The 21,715-nt window shown below is 33.1% G+C and overlaps 1 protein-coding gene across 3 annotated transcripts in view; it reads right to left on the reverse strand.

Moving 5' to 3' along the window:
- Window positions 1–21,715, reverse strand: part of LOC137393335 (solute carrier family 49 member 4 homolog) — an 82,029-nt gene that overhangs the window by 4,281 nt on the left and 56,033 nt on the right. For 2 of the 3 annotated variants that reach the window (XM_068079840.1, XM_068079841.1), the window contains exons 6-9: window positions 10,622–10,669; window positions 10,332–10,461; window positions 6,414–6,522; window positions 1,216–1,420 (exon numbers count right to left, since the gene is read on the reverse strand). In XM_068079840.1, the coding sequence (XP_067935941.1) occupies window positions 1,216–1,420; window positions 6,414–6,522; window positions 10,332–10,461; window positions 10,622–10,669 (492 nt within the window). Of the gene's footprint in view, window positions 1–1,215; window positions 1,421–6,413; window positions 6,523–10,331; window positions 10,462–10,621; window positions 10,670–11,037; window positions 11,104–12,123; window positions 12,288–13,053; window positions 13,144–21,715 lie in introns of those variants that run through there. The other variant, XM_068079842.1, reaches the window with a different exon arrangement.

The raw sequence follows: 21,715 nt of genomic DNA on the forward strand, positions 1-21,715 counted from the left end.
ATAGCATGTGTACTGCTTTGCTATTTGCTGAAGCTTTCAATATTTATTTCTTTCTAAATTTGAAGATATTTCTCTTTTACATTTGTATTTAACAATGTTGAATAAAAGTTCATATCACTCATTAATATGTTTGCTATAGTTTGCAGCCAGAACTGGCTTTCTATGTGCAATAGAAGATGAGTTATGAGCGTTGATCCATTGTAAGCCATGTTAAGGCAACTGTGAATATACGATTAAATAATATGCTAAAAATGTGCAAACTTATAAGTTATAAAATGACAATCTATCAAATGCTACAAATATATATATTCATGAACGAGTGACATAAATGAACCATAACATGCAGAAACAAAATTAACGTTTTTAAAACAAGACACTTTGCATCGTCTACTTGAACAGCTCCGTTCTGATTGTTGCTTGCGATGGAATAAACATCCTTTGGTTGCCCAATAGCTTCCACAATGTCTTCTGACCTCAACTCTTTTTCTGCACCACTGAACTAGTTGATAATACAACCAAACAGATTTTTGGCAGCGTGATACTTTCAAACGTTGCATTTAGCAGAAATGCAAAACGTAAAAGTTTTGCTCACTAAATGTAACCTTAGTACCATTGTAAATGTAAACCGTTTTTTTATATACATTGTACATGTACTTCGGAGTATCAAGACTGCGTTAAACAAGGAACTACTACATACTAGCCTGAAACAGCTATCAATTATTTTCATGGTGTTGCTTTCAAAGTTTTAACAAAAAATAAAATAAGTTTTGTAGTTGGACGACGAAAAAATTAATTGTTATTGATGTAAATGATTTATTAGTAATACGATTTTGTGGAATTTTTTAATGAACAAATAATATGATGAGTTTGTAAAGATCAAATATTGTCCAAGTGGCAAGCAATATAGGTGCCGTTTACTTAGAAAGTAGTTCTCAAATTTTTAGCCTTTTCTCAGGGTGATGTTCAAATAGAGGGGGCGTTCAAATAGAGGTGGCGTTCAAATAAATGTTTTACTTTTATTTTCTTTGTTTTATCAGATAATTTATTGAAGGCAGAGGCCACCCTCAGTTTAAAACAGATTCTTAGTTTAGATTCAAGTGGAACGTATTGAAGCATTTCTTGCTATATGGGCACCTTTTAACAACAGTTATATATTTGCCATTTGTCTTTCTCTTGACCATCCCATAGAATGACTGTTATTTGTTAGCCACTTACGAACCAGGGCTCCTTCTGATAGAAGAATGTACTTCTCTTGAATGAGGGCCAGGATAAGGAACAGAGCTATTGATACAACTGTGAACCATTTCAGTATGAGCTTTGTCTTCCTTTTAAAATAATGATGATCAGCTAGTACGGCTACAATGAATACACCGATGGCAGCAGCTATCGTAGCCACTGTGCATATCCATGATGCTGTAGTCTGCAAAATTGGAAACCAGACAATAGCATAAAGAGTTGTCGAATAAGATTAATATTTAAGCATTAGTTATTAGTTTTGCTAAGAAAAAGTTTTTCTGCGCTTACAAATTTTTAGCTCAAAGTGTCCAACTTCTGAGCTAGTATCATATATTATAGTAAATTGAATTTCAACCAAGTTCCTTTCATGAATTTTGAAAAAAGGCTACAGTCCTGATACATTTCAATCAATAGCTCAAAGTTGCTAAAAATAATGCTTCAGTCATAAGACAGTAATTAGGATAAAACAATTTTTAAAATTTATCAGGAATGTTTTTATAAAAAACATTTAAGTTTTTGAATAGGCTTTTTTGGCCAAATTAAGTTGAAACAAACTAATTAAAACACGATTAGGTTGGCGAGTCTGGCGATAAAAGCGCATTCTTTAAAAAATTGAGTTATACAAGCAAACACCAGTTTTTACATTGTCATGTACATGTACATGTATACTAAGCTATTGTAATGGGTAGAAACTGGGCCATTTATAAAATTGTATATATACAGTATCACAAATTTGGCTTGGCTAGTTTTAATAAATTATACTGCGTGAGACGACACAGACATGACAGATTTTCAGGCAATTAATTTTAGTGTATACTAGCGGTTAAAACCTTGTCTTTGAATAAAATAAGTGTATAACACAGCAATGTCTGTTAGAGCTACGATTAATAGCTTATCATATATGTCGAGCATGTATGTATATGTCATATCATATATGACGGCCATATATATATATATAATTATATATATATATTACTGAAAAAAGTCTTTGCACAGAAACTTTATTTTTATTTAACATATAACAAAATTTACCATTCTAATTTTTAAACTTCACATCATGAGAAAAGTGTTTTCGTAGTTCAAATGAAGATAAAAAATAAAACAACTGTAAAGCTTTTCAAAATTGTTAAAAAATTGTTAAAACGACTGTAACTTTTATATTTCATATCATGAAAGAAGTGTTTTGTTGAAATAAATGAGGAGGAAAAGTAAAACTGTAAAGGTGTTTAAATGTAAAATCATTAGCAAGTAATGAATAAATATAGTTTGTTTTGCTACGATTACAACAAAAAGCTATTTGGTATACACTTACATAAATATGATTTTAGTTTGTTTCAGTGGTGGCATCATAAGGCAAAAATATTCTATAGAGAGGTATAGAAACCCTGAGTAATTGTCTAATGCAAACACCTGGTAAAAAATAATCAAAAAATCATCATTCTTAAAAAATAGTAACAAAGCAATATGATAACCTTGATAACTATAAGTACCTACAATAACTTTAGTGCATTTTGTGGTTATGATCTGCAAGAAAATGTAACATCATATTGTACTACACGCAAGATGTGGAGAGTTCTTACCTTTGAGGCAGACAGGTAACATAAATGCTGAATCTAACTTAAATAAATTTAGCTTACTAAACACATATTTAAAAAAAGTTCTAGTATGTATTTTAGTAAACTTCAAAATTTTAAGTAAAATTTTATCACTCATCTGTTTGCGAATCTGTTTTCACCATAATGGATAACGCTGAACTCGCCATGGCGAGCAACGTATATTTTTAATAACGTATATAATCAGCTCACAAATTGCCAAATTATAATTTTGAGAGAAATTTGGTTAATATCAGATGGCGAGAAAGCAAATTTGCCCTAGTATGGTAAAGATGAAAAAGCATTTTTTTATAGAGTTGAGTGAAAAATATTTTGTAACAGGGGCATCGTAACCCGCAGGTGCAATGCATCAATTAATACGTCATTTAGCATTTGAAATTAGCAAACGGTTATACAGTAGCTACATTACATGCAGTAAGAAGAATAGAGCTGTAAGAGCCTTCGTAGACTCGTGGCTAGATAACAAGTGGGTTCAATCTTGGTGGGTTCAATCTTCATGAGTTCAAATCCAGCTTGACGCAAGTTTTTCATTCCAAGATTTTAATAGCTATAGCTGTACACACCGAAGTACAGAATAACAGGCACACAAACTTTGAGATTTATATACAACTAGCTGTACTACCCGGCATTGCCGGGTAGTACAGCTAGTCGTATACTTTTTCATAGACTTTTTTTACTACCCGGCAATGCTGGGTAGTAAAAAAAGTCTTTGAATAGGAAATTGGTTTGTATTTGGCATATGACAACATTTGCCATTCTAACTTTCAAACTACATATCATAAAAAAAGTGTTTGGTGAAGTTGAAATAAATTAAGAGATAAAATACCAACAACTGTCAAGGTTTTCAAACTTTGTCAAATGGCTGTAACTTTTAAACTTCATATCATGAGGAAAATGTTTTAAGCAAATTAAACAAATTAAAAAATCAATATAACAACTATAAAAGAGTTTCAATGTAAATGTGAAATACTTAGCAAGTAATAGGTAAATTAAGTCTGTTTTGCTACAATTACCATAAAAGCCGATTTGGTAATGATGCAATTAATACAAACTGAGAAAGCAAAATAAAAATTCTGAATATGTTGAAGTAATAACAATTCGTGCATAGAAGTGTGTGTGTGTGTGCGTGCATGCGTGTGTGCGTGTGTGTGTGTATACAAAAAGGTTAATGTTCCAGCATAAGTTATCCATCAAAACTTTGAATACGACAATACTGGTACCTCTCAACACTGTTACAAATGTAAAAATGGGTTATCGAGCTGTTTTTGTCTGACCGAACAATGAGAGAATGTGGAGGCCATTCTTACGTAAGAAAATACAATTGTCCGCGTAAAAAGTATTGACCGACACTACGATTTAGCAATTGAACCTTTAAAAAACCGAACATAGAAATTCACAAAAATGCAAGAAAAGTATTGTGTTTCATAGAGCTAATAGAGTTCATATAGTTTCAAGTACTACTTCATTGTGAGTGTGAAAATGACAGAAGATGTAAACGTTATGTAGTATGGGCCATGTATCGCATGAGCTTTTGTGGTCTCGTGATTAGAGAATTGGATTGCAAAACGGGGATCACAATCTTCGTGAGTTCAAATCCAGTGTAATGTAAAATTTTAATTCATGAGTTTTAATAGCTGTAGCTGGACACACCTACACACCACCACTGAAAAATATTTATATATTGATATAAGATATATATATATATACATTTTATATATTATGATGACATTGCTGTCATATATATGTCATATATATCAGCAATGTCATATACAGTGCACGCTACTAACACGCAAATAATTCGTTCCAGGAATGTTTACATTATAGGGACTTTACGTTATAAGAACAGCAAAATACATGTAAATTTCCTAATCCATTCCAATATCTTTCTAAATTCTCCCTTTGGGCTTACAAAAAGGAGAAAATTTCTACAATAAGTTGATAGGGAGCACATCTTTGACGTTTATTTACAACGATTTGCTTATTTTTTCTAAACAGCAACATGTACTCTGCAAAGTAAAACTACTAAAAATATATTTTATATGTTTTCAGCAAAAAAACAACAAAATATTTTACAAAAATGCGGTACAACCTGCTCGTCGCTTATCTGCATCCAGGGGTCAAGGTTAGAATAAAAAAGAACTTTCAGCGATATACCAACTCGTGACACACAGATTGATAGACCGATGCTGTAACACCTGTATCAATCGATTGCCTTACAATATTTATGAACAATTGCGCAGCTACTCTATTCTCTGTTTTGTCGACACATCTGATGGTCTATCACAACAAACTAGATAGTAGCAAAAGTAGCATATATAATAAGTATTATGGTATACGCATGTCGGTTTATCTTTTGCAATTGCAGTGTAATGAATGAATGTTCGAATCGATGATGTGAACTCACCCAATATGGCACTACATTATATGAATTTTTTTACGTAGTAGGAATCAAAAACTTTACATATAGTTTCTACATTATCTAGAATTCATTGCTATAATAGGTATACGTTATAGGAGCGTCTATTGTATATTTCTGGTATTCACAGGTAACTGGAGCTTCACTATGGTCAAATATGGATTTAAATCTATAAATCTTTTTGTTTCTCTAATATTAATAACAAACTGCTTGTGTAAGTAATAACTCCCTAAAGCTGCTGTGAATTTGATGTAAAGCGTTATTAAATTTTATATGCATTTCAAAAAATAATCTTTACAAAACTGTTCACCAAAATGATAAATAGTTTATTAAAAATTATTTTAGCAATTTCCAAAAATCTACTGGTGAGACTGCGAGTCATAGGTTGGCTAACATTAGCTGACAGGAGCTCCCAGAGCAGTGTGAGAATGCTGTTGTTACATAGTGACTACTGCAAATTCCCTTTTGCTGTCAATTCCAAAAAGAGCAACATTTTGTGAACAGATATTTTGCCTTCTCTGTTCTTGACTTTTAAATTCTCAACGTGTGGTTCTGTTTACTTGTAAATGTTCATAATCCTTGCCATATTTAATATAACTATTAACATTTTTTACGATGACGGAATAAATTTTTGTAAGCCACAAAATAATTCATCAAGTTAAAACACATACCTTTCAAACATTTGGGTGTTTGCTATAAACTAGAGTCATTGTTTCATTTTAGTTTTTAGTCACAGCAACTAGGAGAATAATTAATCACCACTTCTTTTATTGATATAAACTTAGAGCAGTTGCTTCAATGTTGTACCTCCTAAAAATTTATTCTAAAATATATTTTCAAACAAACAAATTAAACCCAAATGTTACATCAGTTTATTTTTGCAAAATTTTTAATTTTTAATGTGATTTCACTAAAATCTAGGGTAATATAAAACAGGCCTAATATAGAAGTAAAGTTTTATTGTTACAATTTTATTTTTAATAAACCGTGGAGCTCCTCACATGTTTCTTAAATATACAATATTGAAACTGATGAAGAGCCAACATTTCATTTTACCATCAAAGATTTTCATAATATTGCATACTACTATTAATAGCTATATAGATTTACTCTCCGGAGCACAAGGCATAATCTTGGAATTGTCTTACCTCATCCAGCCCAAGGCCTCTGAAATGCACTGCAATAAGAGGAAACCAAGCACAGACTGTTGCATCTTTGAGATTGAAGAGAACCAGCAGGATCCAGTACTGGTAGTTGCTACAAGTTAGACAGAATCATTAGACTCTGATTCACAGCTAAAGCTCTTTCACATAAATAATCCAAATTCTTCAAGAAAATCCAGCAAAAATCTGTGTACTCAGTATGGTTTTTGTGCATAAATCAAACCATGAAAAAATTTACTTGCACGCATGTTTATGTTGTAAATCACTGTATAACTAACTTATACAGTCCACTTTAACCTCTATATCAGAATAAGGTGGTACACAAGGTTTTTTTTATCAACGTCTTAAGTAATATATATTATCTTAGCAACTATTTTTGTGTAAACCCATGTTTTATTTTGGTGAAATTTTTTGAACCAACCATAGAAGCCAACCAATTCCATAAAACTTGTTGAAAATATTTTTGCTCATTTCCTTTTTGACTTTTTGATTGATTGCTTAGTATTAACACAGCATTAAAACAAAACCCAACTCACTTTTTATGATATTTCATGATACCATAACAAAATTTATAAAAATCTTAAACAGGTTTGTATACAGCTCACTCACCAGCAAATTGCAATCATTTTAAATTTCATCATTTCAGTTATATGAAGAAACTAATTTTGTAAGTACGTATTCAAACTGATTGCTTACGTTATTCAAACATGTGTTTACGAGCAGTATAGTCAACCAGAATAAAAAATTTTGTCTGAATGAATGAACAAAAATGAACCAGAATGAACATTTCTGTCTGATAGCCAACCAAAATAAACATTTCTGTCTGATAGCCAATCAGAATAAAGATTTCTGTTTGATAGCCAATCAGAATAAACCTTTCCGTTGAATAGCCAATTATAATAAGCGTTTTTGTTCGATTATCATCAATTCCTGAAAGCATTTAACATTTGTGAATAGCAAGAATTTATTTATGTAAAAAGAAAACAATCAATTAAAAGTTTTGTGGGTTATGCAACATGTTTGGAAGCCATTAGTTGGCTCATTGAAGTTTGATATATGTACATGTAACTATGGCATCTGTAATTATAAATAACAAAATTGGTTAGGCTTGGTTAGGTTGTTTGTTACGCTGGATTAAGCAGCAATTGGTACAAAAATAACTACTTTCTTAGCACACATTTCAAATTTTAGAAGACGAAAACTTTCCTTTCTCTAAAACTTCATGTAAAATTCTTATATCAGAGTTGTTAATGGTGAACACATTAAAATAGTGGCGGACATTCCATAAGACACAAGGGCTGACTGAAAACCAGAGTTGTTTCCGTGCTAGTAACCAGTTAGTGTCTGGTGGCTAATAACTTGTGGTTACATTAATTATCACAAACAACCTCTGTGACCTGACATTTAATTAATAACTAGCATTTAAATACGTTATTGTGTCAAAAAAATTAATAAAAATTAAGATTAATAAAAGGCTAAAACATCAGCTAAAATTTGATGTCATTTTTGTCTTTGTAGACTAACCCTGTCCAGCGATATAAGCGTTTGAATGAGGTCATTTTTTAAAATGCTCAGATTCGAGCCGGGTGCTTCATTTGTGAGGTATATAGTGATACATATAAAAAGAGTCCACGAGCAATAAATATAAGATCTCTTCTTTAGCCAATCATCACAAAATTTTTATATAGGTCATAATAAATGCTCTTGCTAGTAAAACGTGTTGTCTGTGATCTCGAGGTAAGGAATTTCACTCAATTACTAGATCGCGCATAGACATCGTTAATTTACTGAATTACTAAATCGGCAGGCATGTTTTATTGACACATAACATAATCTTAACAATGCTTCGAGCTCCTGCAAAAGTGACTCAGATTTTTCTGAGCATCAGGTGATTAAAGCTTGGGGCAGACAGCTTATGGTTAGAGCTGACAGGTGTCAGCAGTGTTATGCTGCAGAGGAAAACAGGAGAATGAAGGTAAATTTATATTCAACTTTGAGTCGCCTATATATATACTGTTGTGTTTACATTAAGATTATATTTTCTCATTTGAGACTATAATGTAACTTCATGTGCGTGTGTGCATGGGTGCGTGTGTGCGCGTGTGTGCGTGGGTGCGAGTGTGCGCGTGTGTGCGTGTGTGCGTGCGTGTGTGCGTGTGTGTGATACAGATGCACAGTGAGTTCTTGCTACAAATTAAATGATGTTGATTGTTAAACTGACAGCTTCTTAATTTATCTATAGCATCTAGCAATATAATGGCTTAGATTGATACACAAGTGTTAAATATACTAAAGGCAATAATTTGAGTACTCGTGAATACATTTACTTATTAATAAAATTATAAATTTTTGCTATCACCAATCATCGTTTCACAACTTTTTTATCTTTTCACCTAGTTATAATATTTGCTTCAATTTTTCTTTGGCAGTTTTAGCTGGTAAATTAGATTTATGATGAGAATTTATGTTCATTTCTCACTCGTAGAAAGCGAAGAAAATCAATTGATCAATCTTCATCTTTAGCTCCCAGAAACAAAGCTTCAAATTGTTTGCTTGGCGTACTTATACTTTTGTTAAACAATTGTTAATCTTAGAATTTTACGCTCCTCAATCTTTTTTACTCCCAAAATGAAAGATTTTACCAGATACACGTTAGAACGACACATTTATGAATGATATATATTTATTACATTTTTTTATGAATTACAGGATGTTTATGCAATGTCACCATAGTGTTTGGCCGGTATATAATTTTGTGCCGGATAGGATATTCGTGCACTTTATTATCGGTTTTTCCGGTGTCGGTATCCTCGATATTTACCATCTTCGGTATCCTTTGCCAACTAAGAAAGTTCGGTATTGTCGGTATTGTAGTTCGATAAATGGTTTTCAGTGTGTGTGTAACTTCAGCTTACCTACTGCCCATTTTTATATAACGCTGGTGGGGTATAAATCAAATATAAAACGTATAAATATATCAAGCGTATCAAATATCAAACGGGGGTTTTATCAAATATAAAACGCAATATACGTTTATACGTTTTATATTTGATAAAATATAAAATGTATATTACATTTTATCAATGTAAGGTGTAATATAATACTAGATACTTATAGGTAAGCGTAGTAATGTTCATTGAAAAAAGAGTTATTATAATATAATTCGTATGCGCTGTATTTTCAAAAGGTCTGAGAAAATAGTTGTGATTGCCAAGTGCGCTGAGCAACTCTTTTTGATTAGCGTGTTCCTCAAAGACGCGTTTTTGCATCTTTAAACATCAATTGACGAGCGGCTTTTCTTTTTCATTTTTCTCATTTCTTTCTTATTCCGTTACATAGCGATTGTGGGCGAGACGTCAAATGAGCTTTTCATAAGCAGCTCATGGTGCAGGAGATTCTCCCGCGAACACGTCGCTGGTAATGGTGTGGCCTGTCAAATACGAATTTTTTCTAAATAACCAATTACCGATAGGCTTTCACGGATAAATACCGATCATATCAAACCGGCCGTGGATAGCTAGCTGTCACCGAAAATGATTGGTTTTCCGGATACCAATAATCACTCGGTGTCGGTAAAAGCGGATAACTCCTTATCGGCTCAACACTATGTCACCAGTGGAACAGTTTTGGCAGTGTGGAAACTGCCATACACGGAAAAGAAAGACATGAATGTGTGCTGCACAAATCATGATATGTTTTGTTTGAGTTTGCTGCAGTCGATTAATTTGTCCTACTACACGAGCTGAAATTATGTGAGTGGTCACGATTTGGATAGATGTTTTTACATGATATTTTCTGTATGATATAACATGGAACCTCTTTCTGTTTGTCATAACATAACACTTACTTCTTGTACACTATAACACAACACTCATTTCTTATATGTTATAACATAACACCCACTTTTTCAGCTTCCTCAGTCCAACTATAAAATCTTCACGCTTCACGGTTTGAGCGATACTCGGGGGAGTCGGAGGAGCAGCAGGAAAGTGTGCGATGGTGAGTATGAGACCAAGTACAGAGGCTCCGAGTACTGAAACAAGTAAAAAGAATGATTGGTGCCTAACCATCCACTAAGCAGTTAATTGACTTCATTGAGACAAGATAAAACCAAATTAAATATTTGATATTTCAGCAAGTACTAGCAGGTTAATGTAACAATGAAGAGAAACTGTAAGTGTAGTGGCACTTACCGAAATATCCAACATTTTGTATTCCATCCACTATTTCATCGATATAAGCTAAAAAATAATTCTAGTTTATAAAAAGCGCATATAATACATTTCCATGTAGTTTTATGATTTGAAACCAAAATTGTAACTGTTATAATGAATCTCAACCCGAAAGAAAGCAGTGAACCAACAGAAGGAAAACTAATGTAGAGAGAAGGGTCAGATTTTCTGGTGTCTGCGTTTTCTGAGTTTCTGATTTTAGGAAACTCTATGGCCTACAATAACCACTGAACTATTAAAAAGTTATGCGCTAAAGCAACCAACATTTCAAAATAATTGAAGTTTCAACAAATCTTTGATTGAAGTGAAACTATTAGTTCAAAAATTGCAACACCACATCAGAGAGTTAGAATATATATGTATGCTGCTGAACTTACTATCGGTTAAGTTATCCCTAAAGAGGACAGCTTCAGATGTTATCCTACATCCTATGATTAATGGACCTGCAAACAGAACATAAACAACTATTTTATGAAAATGTGCCAACGCCTTCACAACAAATAAAATACTAAAAGGTAAGTGATATTATAGCTGTGATTGTTAGTGTCATCTAGAATTCTAAAGTGTGAGAATATGAAAAATTGTAAACAATTGGCTACCGAACTATGGCTAATAGAAGTTAGGATGATCTGTAAAACATTGTAGTAACTTTAAGGTACGTTGACAATTGTAGCGCGCACACAAAGTAAGAAAACACTTCAATTATAAATTGCATAATGAGATTAAAGTCAACCTTATTATTTACATCAAAGAGAGAACGACTCTCTCTCTCATAAGACAGTCATTTTATGTAGGTAACAGTTGATTGAGGCTTCAGAAATAAAGTCATGCTAACGTTTAATTATCTCTAAGAGACAATTATAAGCTACATATACATAGTACAATTGGCAGATTCTTGAACAATCCTAGCTCTTTTATGTCTAGCAATTTGTCATTATATTACACTCTGTATCTTATAATCTCTTTTAAAAATACTGTTTAAACTTATTCCATGATGTTAAAAGGTTATAAGCATATTGCTCTTATCTTTTTAATACTCCTTTTTTGTCCATGCAATAGCGAGTAAAATGAATTGGACGCCTTCGTTGGAAAACTAAAATGCTCCCTTACAACATTATTACTCATAACAAAGTCTGTCCATAAGCTTTGGAGACTGTAAAGCAATTGTTTTCTGACCTTTTAACAGTAATTTATCAAACTTACTAACCTGAATAAATGGAACTACATCAATATTTTATATTTCACTATTTAGTTACACAATCCTAGTGTTTTAAAATACAACATGAAAATACTTTTAAACCTAAATTTGATTAAAATTCAGACACAATACAATAACACTACGACTACTCTTGACATAATTGGCCTGTTTGTGTTTTAGCTTTGCTTACGATGCGGAAAGATGAATTTGTTAAATGTTGGTTGTATAGTTACTTAGCAATGTAGAAGCATTAACAGTCACTTACCTGCTGTGTATGCAACCACTGAGCCTACTGAAATGCTGAGGATGCAAATTGATGTAGCAGTGGTTCGTTGATATACAGGAAACCATGTTACAGAGAATAGTGATGGTACAACCATAGTAATGCAAGGAGGGATACCATTTATGAATGATCCGACTGCAAACACCCTGCAAGTAGCAACATATCTGTTGGTATCAAAATCCTAGTTTCTTATATTCCTTTCTGACTATCCATTCGGCAATGCTGCTTTTTGCCCTTATTCGATTTGCAACAATTCTGCTGCGCTGAAAATGGTAAAAACTTGACCTGGGTATAGTGACGGATATGTTCTCAACTATATACTCAAGTCTCAAAGCCGCTATCTGCCAGCTATACTCTATCCATTTTTAGTTAGGGAACGAGTATTCGCTAATATTCGCTAATCTCCAATTGGCTTTGTTTGCTGTTTATTATTTATCAACTCTCATTGTTTACACTATTATTCTCCAGCTTGCTCTGCCTATATTCTTTTCAGCTGGTTTCATCTCTATCCTAATAAACCTGCTCTTTTTTGTAGTAAGTTAATTTTATAAACATGTATTTACATGATTTTGATTTTTGTATTCCTTTTCGCTTTTTGTATTTTTCTATCAAATAAATTATATGAAATTTTTTTTTAAACCAAACAAATTTAAATTATTTTTTTATTGTTCTTCCCTCTTTGAATTTTTTCTTGGCATGCCTTCAGTGCAGAATGTAACTCATGCAATTCTTTCATGTCCCACAAGCGTAAAAATAATTTTTAATCATTATTCAATTTTTAGTTTCAATATTTTGCCGACCAGCTCTCATTGTAATCACCTTGTTTTATTTATTCCTTTTTATGATTTTGTTTCTTTTTTTTCTCTATCATTACACATTTGTAAGAAAATCAGTGCGTTTTTTAATACTCACCAAAGAATCTCTGTAAAGAGTGAGATATTCCACAAGATGCACGCTACCACTAGCGCAGAATAGGCCATCAGAACTCCCACTCGTATACCTGTAATTACACTGACTCTAAAAACAATCTGTACAGATGCTGACTTGCTATTGCTGACTTTGGTGTTTATGCTTAAAATAAACAACAATAATAGTGGTAAGTATTGGATTAATCAACATCGTCGGCTATAGTTAAATCTAGTGCGGCTAGCAATAGATTCAACCCTTCCCATGCGCACATCGCGCGTTTCGGTTTCTATTTAGCTTACACCTACGAGTCGATCATGCTAAGCTATAAATTTCTTGCTGCGTTCAGATGTATTCACAAATAATCATCGATTTGGAGGCCTTTGATGAAACAACAACTTGTGATAAGTAATGAGTTTTTTACAAAACCATTTACTAAGTTAATAATTGATTTTTACTTGGTTCTTCGGTAAAACGCAATATATATTTTTTCCATCACTACTTTGTTTTAGTGTGAGAGAGATTTTTCATCATACACGGAGGCACAATGACTGCAAGGGTGGTAGATGTCATTCCTAGAAGATCACCAATCATTCAGGGAGGTCTTGAAATTGAGGTAGAAGTGACCGCAGCTGCTAACGAGGACAATATATCTGTTTTAAAAAAGGAACAAAGACGCTTTTACGAGTACAAATTTTTTTGTCAACTGGCAGAACTTTGCAATCATGAGTCACGAGGAGAATTCTGATGACAACTCCCTTACCAGCCATGTAGTAGCGAGAGAATCGCTTTTAACATCTATCCAATACAGTGACAGCGATATAGAGCTGCTATCACCAAAATAACTAGTCAGAAAGCACCATTACACGCTAGTATTTACTTATCAAGTGTATCAGTTTAATTTTATTGCCAGGCAACCGCCAAATGGACTAGACTGTTTTCATTTACTCCATTCATCATTTGTGAAATTTTAATTGTATTTGAAATATTTTATTTGTACACTCAAGTTTGTAATAAATTATAATATATCTATACATAAAATAGAATGTATAATATAATCATGTTTGCTGCAGCGATATCAAGGAGTAACTGCTGTTGATGAAGGGGTCTAGGTTGACTGGTTGCTTCTCCGCCAATATTCCTGCCTTGGTGAATATTACTACTTGTCTCTAGTTTTCGTAATCAGAATAGGCTCTGTTTCATTCTCAATCTGCAGTAAACACAAAAAGAAAAAAATATTAATAAGTGTAAAGGAAGTACAACAACAATAGCTGAAGTATTTAATGAAAGCGATCAGTTTTAAACAAAAAAATTAACTAACGCAGTTAATTATGGAAAAATGTATCTGCATTGCAAATAAAATACATACCATATTGTCCAGATTAGATTCATTATCGTCCTCAACTTCGGTATTAGAGGTTGAAGGAGTTGAATTCAATGTAAAAAGACTGTGGGAGAGATTTTTGCGATGACGACGCTATGCCAAATAATTTGTGAAAACCTTGAATAATTTTGTAAGGAAGTTTGATGCATTGGCAACGGGGTTAACTCGGAGCCCCGGCGATGATTTTACAAAAGTTTTGGAACTCGGCTAATCTCATAACTCATGCGTTTTCTTTCCAAACTAAAGTGTTTCTTTTTTACATAAAATTGCAACTGCTGTACCGCAACGGATTTAAAAATTATGTTCTCTTTGCTGCTGTCACACCTTCTTCATCAGTTGTAAATCAAAATATTATACGAATAATCAAATATTACTATCTGAAATTGCATTTCTTACCACATTTCTTACGAACCTTTAGTTTTCACAATGTACATGACTGGAAGAGATAGAATTAGAAACGTGACACTGGTGGCAGCATTGGCCATTCCAATAGCCGAGACATCCCATCCATGCGCTATGAGAAGAGCGTTGCTTAGAGGCGGCCATATTGCCCAACAAAGGCTCTGAGTGGCTATGCAGAAAGAAAAAATAAATAAAGTCCACCATCGTACAGGATAGACCTGGGGCTGTAGCCTTTCGATAGGAGAATCATCACTACAAGGGGATTCATCGCTGGAATATAGTTTGAGCTTGTCTTGTGCAGAGTCTAGCAGCGCTTCCTTTTCTGTATCATTAAAACTCATGCTAAAATAGGTGTGCATATTTTACTAAGGCTATGATAGAAAAACTTGACTGTTTAAGAAAATCAAATACATGCATGGTTAGCAAAACGAGCAAGTAAAATGGCATGCTATAAAAGTTACATACAATATGGTTAGATTAAACCTATCTTTAGTGTACCTTTATTCCAATGCAATGAAAAACTTTTCTGTTTACAGAGCTAAACCAACTATTTGTCAGAACTCAACTGGAAGTTTATTAAAATAACTGTGTATGAGATGTGTAACAGATTTCCCTGGTTTTTTGGCAAATGCACATTTCTCAGTTATTTCTACCTGCAAGTAATACCTGCAATTGTTTGACCTTATTTGTCATTAATATTAAAATGAGTCTTCTAGACTGCAGTTCTTCGCTGTCTTTCTGGTTTTGTAGGATATTTTAGCAATTAGCCTCTAAAATAAAAAAACCATGTGTAAACTAACCAGCCTTTTAAGAGAATTATGGGTATGCACATAAGTTGAGTCATCAGGTGTTTAAAAAGTCACTCACATCAAAACTTAAAATAGTTTTTCAGAAGTTACAGATATTTTTCTATTGTTTGAGATTTTGCTTGTTGTTTTAGGTGACCTGACAAAATAACATGCCTCTCAAAACTTGATTGCAGTTAATATGCTCAGTAGAAAATAACATGCCTCTCAAAACTTGATTGCAGTTAATATGCTCAGTAGAAAATAACATGCCTCTCAAAACTTGATTGCAGTTAATATGCTCAGTAAAAAATAACATGCCTCTCAAAACTTGACAGCAGTTATATGCTCAGTAGAAAATAACATGCCTCTCAAAACTTGATTGCAGTTAATATGCTCAGTAGAAAATAACATGCCTCTCAAAACTTGATTGCAATTAATATGCTCAGTAGAAAATAACATGCCTCTCAAAACTTGATTGCAGTTAATATGCTCAGTAGAAAATAACACGCCTCTCAAAACTTGATTGCAGTTAATACGCTCAGTAGAAAATAACATGCCTCTTAAAACTTGATTGCAGTTAATATGCTCAGTAGAAAATAACATGCCTCTTAAAACTTGATTGCAGTTAATATGCTCAGTAGAAAATAACATGCTTCTCCTAACTTGCAGTTAATATGCTCAGTAAAAAATAACATGCCTCTCAAAACTTGATTGCAGTTAATATGCTCAGTAGAAAATAACATGCTTCTCCTAACTTGATTGCAGTTAATATGCTCAGTAGAAAATAACATGCCTATCAAAACTTGATTGCAATTAATATGCTCAGTAGAAAATAACATGCCTCTCAAAACTTGATTGCAGTTAACATGCTCAGTAGAAAATGACCTTACCAAGTTAAAAATAATTTTGTTAAAATTTTCCTATTGTTTCCCTCTAAATGCTGTTAAACATACAAGAGCCGATGGGAATGATTCAGCTCATTTATTATTTATAACCATTATGCATGATTACACGACTAACATCATTCTTTGAAAAAAATATCTTTAGCATTTTAATCACGATAAGTGTTTTTCGATATTGTTCCAAAAATATCATGACAGTCAGATTACTTTAAACGACAAAAAAATCTCAAATGACAGGAAAATATCTTTTTTCTAATTAAATCTTAAAAGGTTTTATGCGAGTTAACTTTGAACTTGTTCTCAAAAGCCGGTACTTCTTAAAATGAGTTCACTTGCATTGTGAATTAAGTTCATAGGAAAAGCCACCATAAAATTTATTATGACACCCCTGCTTAGCATTAGGCTCCATTTCCATAAATTCCTTTTATAAACACAAATGCATGATTAATTACTTACTTGTGACATACTTCATTCATGTTCAAGGAAAACAAAATTTATCATATGCCAACATTTCTTAGGTTGTTCATAGTTCAATTCTACTGATCCTGAACTATCAGCTAAGACCAAAAGTTTACATTGTTGCAAAGCAAAATACAAACACTACAGGGATATATACATTAGGCAAAATACAATGATAATGGAATCACTGTTGTAATCTTTTTAAGAGCGACAAAATGTTATAAAATGAATCCTTAGAATACTGTGCTTACAGTGGCCTCATGCTAGCTGCACTAAATTCAGGCATTCTACTTCTATTCAAGTTTGTGACTGTGATCTTGTGTGAAATACTAATATCTATAATATAAATGCATTAAAAAAATACAGTGAAGGTTGTGGAAGTACTAATAACCATGTAAGTTGTTATAGAAAAAGTCTGAAAGAATTACCACAGGTTAATTTTATTAACCTTATAGCCAGTTAAACCATAGCTGCCACGTACAACCTTTTTGCATTTGTTAGGTAAATCCGACTTGCCGATTCTGATTTTGTACTCAAAATAAAGATTGATCTACTAAATTTCAAAGTAATGAAGGTTTTTTTACAGCCTTTTAATATCGGTCTCAAAAACAACCAGATCGGCACAACAAGCTCTACCCATAAATATGTGATGTACGTACGCTAGCTTTTTAGGAATGAAAGTTCGGGATGTTTAGCCCGATTTAAAATGATATAGATGGATGTCTTAAAACCCATTATTATCTAAATTCAGCCTTCAAAATAATCTCAGTCTTTTCTGAAATGTAGATAAGCTATTTAACAAATAATTTTCAGATGAGAGAGCGCACTGTACCAGGCTTATATAAATTTGTATTTAAAGGAATTTGTGTCTTTAGGTTTAGTTCAATCGGAATCTGACCTTTGTTATTGACGTATGGCTTGCTTTGTATTAATATGAAGTAGAATAAACAGCTAGCAAATTAAGATCTCAGATGGTCAGTTTGAGTTCTTTTGCTAACAGCCTTCAACTTGCAGTAATTGAAAACTGGTGACTTGGAAGTCGTTTTTGTGAACAGTAAATTAAAAATTAATCGAGCATAACGGCATTCAAGTGAAACACAGCTGAGTGTCCCTTTGACATTTTTCTAAGTATATAATGTGACAGATCATCAGGTGGAATAAATAAGTGCGCAATTATTCTTCCATATGGCAGTAGTGGTAAAGTGGTGCAAGTGGTAGTGCGTTTGGTTGGAAAGCTGAATATCGAGGTTTGATACCCAGGCAGTGCAAAAGTTTTTCTTACAGTTCTTAGCATGGCTTCGGTTCTTATTATAGTAAAAATTTCACAATGGAACCTCCTACTACAAAAGTTGAATCTGTCATCTAGTTGAACATGGTCCTGCTGATTTGTTTTGTACAAATGTCTAATAACAGATATAAGTGATCCTTAAGTGATATTGTGTTATCACTTAATTGTGCTAATGATTAATATGTAGTAGTGGCATGCTTCTGTCATATGATGACAATGCTTGGTAGTGTTTTCTCATGTTCCCTGTTCCCTTATCAGGAGTTTCCTAAAGACTTTCTGCGTGTCAGCCTTACTTCTTGAGTAAAGTTTAGTCCTCTATTGCATGCCGTTTTAAATACAAACGTCCTAGTGTTAGGATCAAGGTTAAATCTTTGAGATCTCGTTTAAGTACGTCTTTGAATAGCAGACGTGGTCTACCAATTAGGCGGGACCACTCTCTAGTACACTATGAAGAAGCTGAGGAGAGATTCCATCAGCTGGCATACAATTGAAATGACCAGTTCAACAGAGTCTGATGAACTTCAGTCTGGTAGAAAGAAGAGCGGATTCAGTCAGCTTAAAGAGGTCACTACTAGTGAGTTTATCTTTCCAGGTTTTTCCAAGGATAAACCTGAGGCTTCTGATGTGAAATGCACTGAGCTTGGATTTTTGTGGTCTGTAAGCTGCCCATGTCTCTGCACCATAAAGAAGAACACTGAGAACGCAGGCTTCATACACACAAGCTTTCGTTTTGACACTGAGGTGCTTGTTTTTCCAAACACGCCGCCCGATGAGCCTACCAAAAGTCAATGATGCTAGACCCAGTCTTTTTGAAACTTCCTGGTCTAATGTGGTATTCTGTGTGAGAGAGGATCTAAGATATGTAAATTTATCAACATCTTGAAGGACTGTTTCGTCAACTGAGAATATTTTGTTGAGAAGCAAAAGTAAGTGACCATTCAATACGCCTGCCTTTACAAAACAGGATTATAGGTCATATAGGTTGAAGGTCACTGGATTAGGAGAGATAATGTTAATCTTCACTGATTATTATTTATTTTATTATATACTCTTTTCAGAAACAACCATAACTGTCAATACTGAAACTGATAAGCAAAAGTTCAACAATTGCAGAAAAGAAATGCGCTGTGGCTCTAAGCATCCCGACATTTTTTATTTGATTTTTAATAAAATTAGAATCATGTCTGTCCATCCAAAGCCACAGTTGAAGGCCGAGAAAAATGATTACATCCATTGCCTTGAATTCAAACTCATGACTTTCGGCACGGTGGAGCAACACCCCATCTTGTGTTTACCATCAGTAAACAAAGTTTGACCTATCTCAGCTACTAAGAAAATATATAGTAATCAATAAAGAATTTAACATGCTACACAAATAAACACTATTTCAAGCAATGCTTATATGCTAGATACTTCAAACCGTACCATAATTGGTAATACTATTTGCTCTATGTATTTAATATAGTTAATATATTCACTATGTTTAATGACTTGCTTTTATACTAGTGCTCTATATATAGCACTATCTACTTAAAAAATTGTGAAAACCTTTTTCATATTTAAAAAATGGTTTAGATCAATTGTTTTTTTTTGGTTTAATTGTTATTTTCTTGGCTTATATCTAAAAACTAATCAAGAGCAACAGATTAGATGTTATTTATGATGCATGTAGCTGGTAGACGCTACATTTTTGTAATATTTTAATGTTGGTCCAATTTTATGACACAATCCTTAAATCATGTTTAAAAAAATGGTCTAGCGCACACACAATTTTTTTCTGTAGATGAGCTGTTTCAAAACAGATTGACCAGGTTATACTAGAATGCAATGATTCTGTTTTAACACTTGAAAACAAAACTATACAAGTTAACACCACCCATTCTGTGATTCATTTTGTAAGCTTTTAAGTTTGTACCTCCGGTTTACTTGCTAAACACCCTCATTTATCACTCTGTACGACTGGCTAGCTATCTCCAAAATATGGCTGTAGTAGACAGATAACCAATCTTAGTAATGATCATTTACCAGCTAACAACTAGCAGGTCTATCGTCACAGCACTAAACAGGCACAGTTCAGATGGTTCAACAGCCACTCATAGATTATACTCGGATCACAAGAGTATTTTACTAAAAAGGTGATGCATTCTGATGCATTCTGGTTTAATATGCTTAAGCTTGGTTTTTTGACAATCACATAATTTTTTGTAATTTTCAAAGATAGCTTACCCAAAGTTTTATTTGATTTCATCAAAAAGTATTTGCATTTCTTTATCATTTGTGATGTTTGAGGTGATTTGCCTGTCAAGATGTTTCAAAGTTAAAATTGATAAAACTTGATTGTGGTTTGAAGTTTTATAAGCAAATTAATGCTGAAACGAGGTCACTAGTTACTCAGCTGCCGAACTCTTTTGTTATTAATATTGACTAATTCGCTGAAATTGCAGCGCTGCTACTCTTTATTCTGTCATTTTCTTTACTATTATAGACGTCATAACCACACTTTCACTTGATCTGAGGGGTTTTAACAGCGACCAACTATTATCTATTTTTATCTTGAAACATTTTGGCAGTTAAATCACCTCAAATATTAAAAACGCAAATGATAAAAAATACTGATTCCTTTTGATAAAATCTATTATAATTTGGTGTAACTTTGTCTTCAAGTTATTAGAAATCCAATCTTTTTACCATCTGTGCAAACAAAACTGTTATACTATTGTTAACAACTGTTATACCATTGTTAACAACTGTTATACCATTGTTAACAATTGTTATATCGTTGTTAACAACTGTTATATTATTGTTAACAATTGTTATATCATTGTTAACAACTGTTATATTATTGTTAACAACTGTTATACCGCTGTTAACAACTGTTATATTATTGTTAACAACTGTTATACCGTTGTTAACAACACCGTTTTATAAGCTTAAAAGCAAAGACCAACAACTTTTCCATTCTCTTATAGAGGTTGATCTAAGGTGCCCAGATGTTTGGGTTGGTCTATAATGTTTTCTTTTTAAATATTTTATACTCAGTGACTGGTCTCAAACTGGTTTGTTGTTGAGCAGCCCAGATGAAATGGTAACTGTCAGGATATTTCTTCAGTGAGACTTCTACACAGCTATACTTTCTTCTAATGAATTTGTAAAATAACTTATTTAAGACACTGACACTATAAATATATTAATTAGTATTAATCATAGCTTTGTTAACCTGTGAGTTGATAAACCCATCACAACCTGACCTGTCATCACTCAGTTATGCGATTCATACTAGTAAATCCTGATTGATGGCTAGGATTGGATACAGTGCGCCCACGGCTTGTTCAAGTGTGAACATTGCACTGGTCAACAGAGACATTGGTGAGCCATATACTGACTAGCTTATAGTCAATCAGACAAACTAGCTTCAACTTTTGCTTGATGATCCTTTTGGCACTCC

Source organism: Watersipora subatra, chromosome 4 (assembly GCF_963576615.1).
Source record: "Watersipora subatra chromosome 4, tzWatSuba1.1, whole genome shotgun sequence".
Taxonomy (NCBI): domain Eukaryota; kingdom Metazoa; phylum Bryozoa; class Gymnolaemata; order Cheilostomatida; family Watersiporidae; genus Watersipora; species Watersipora subatra.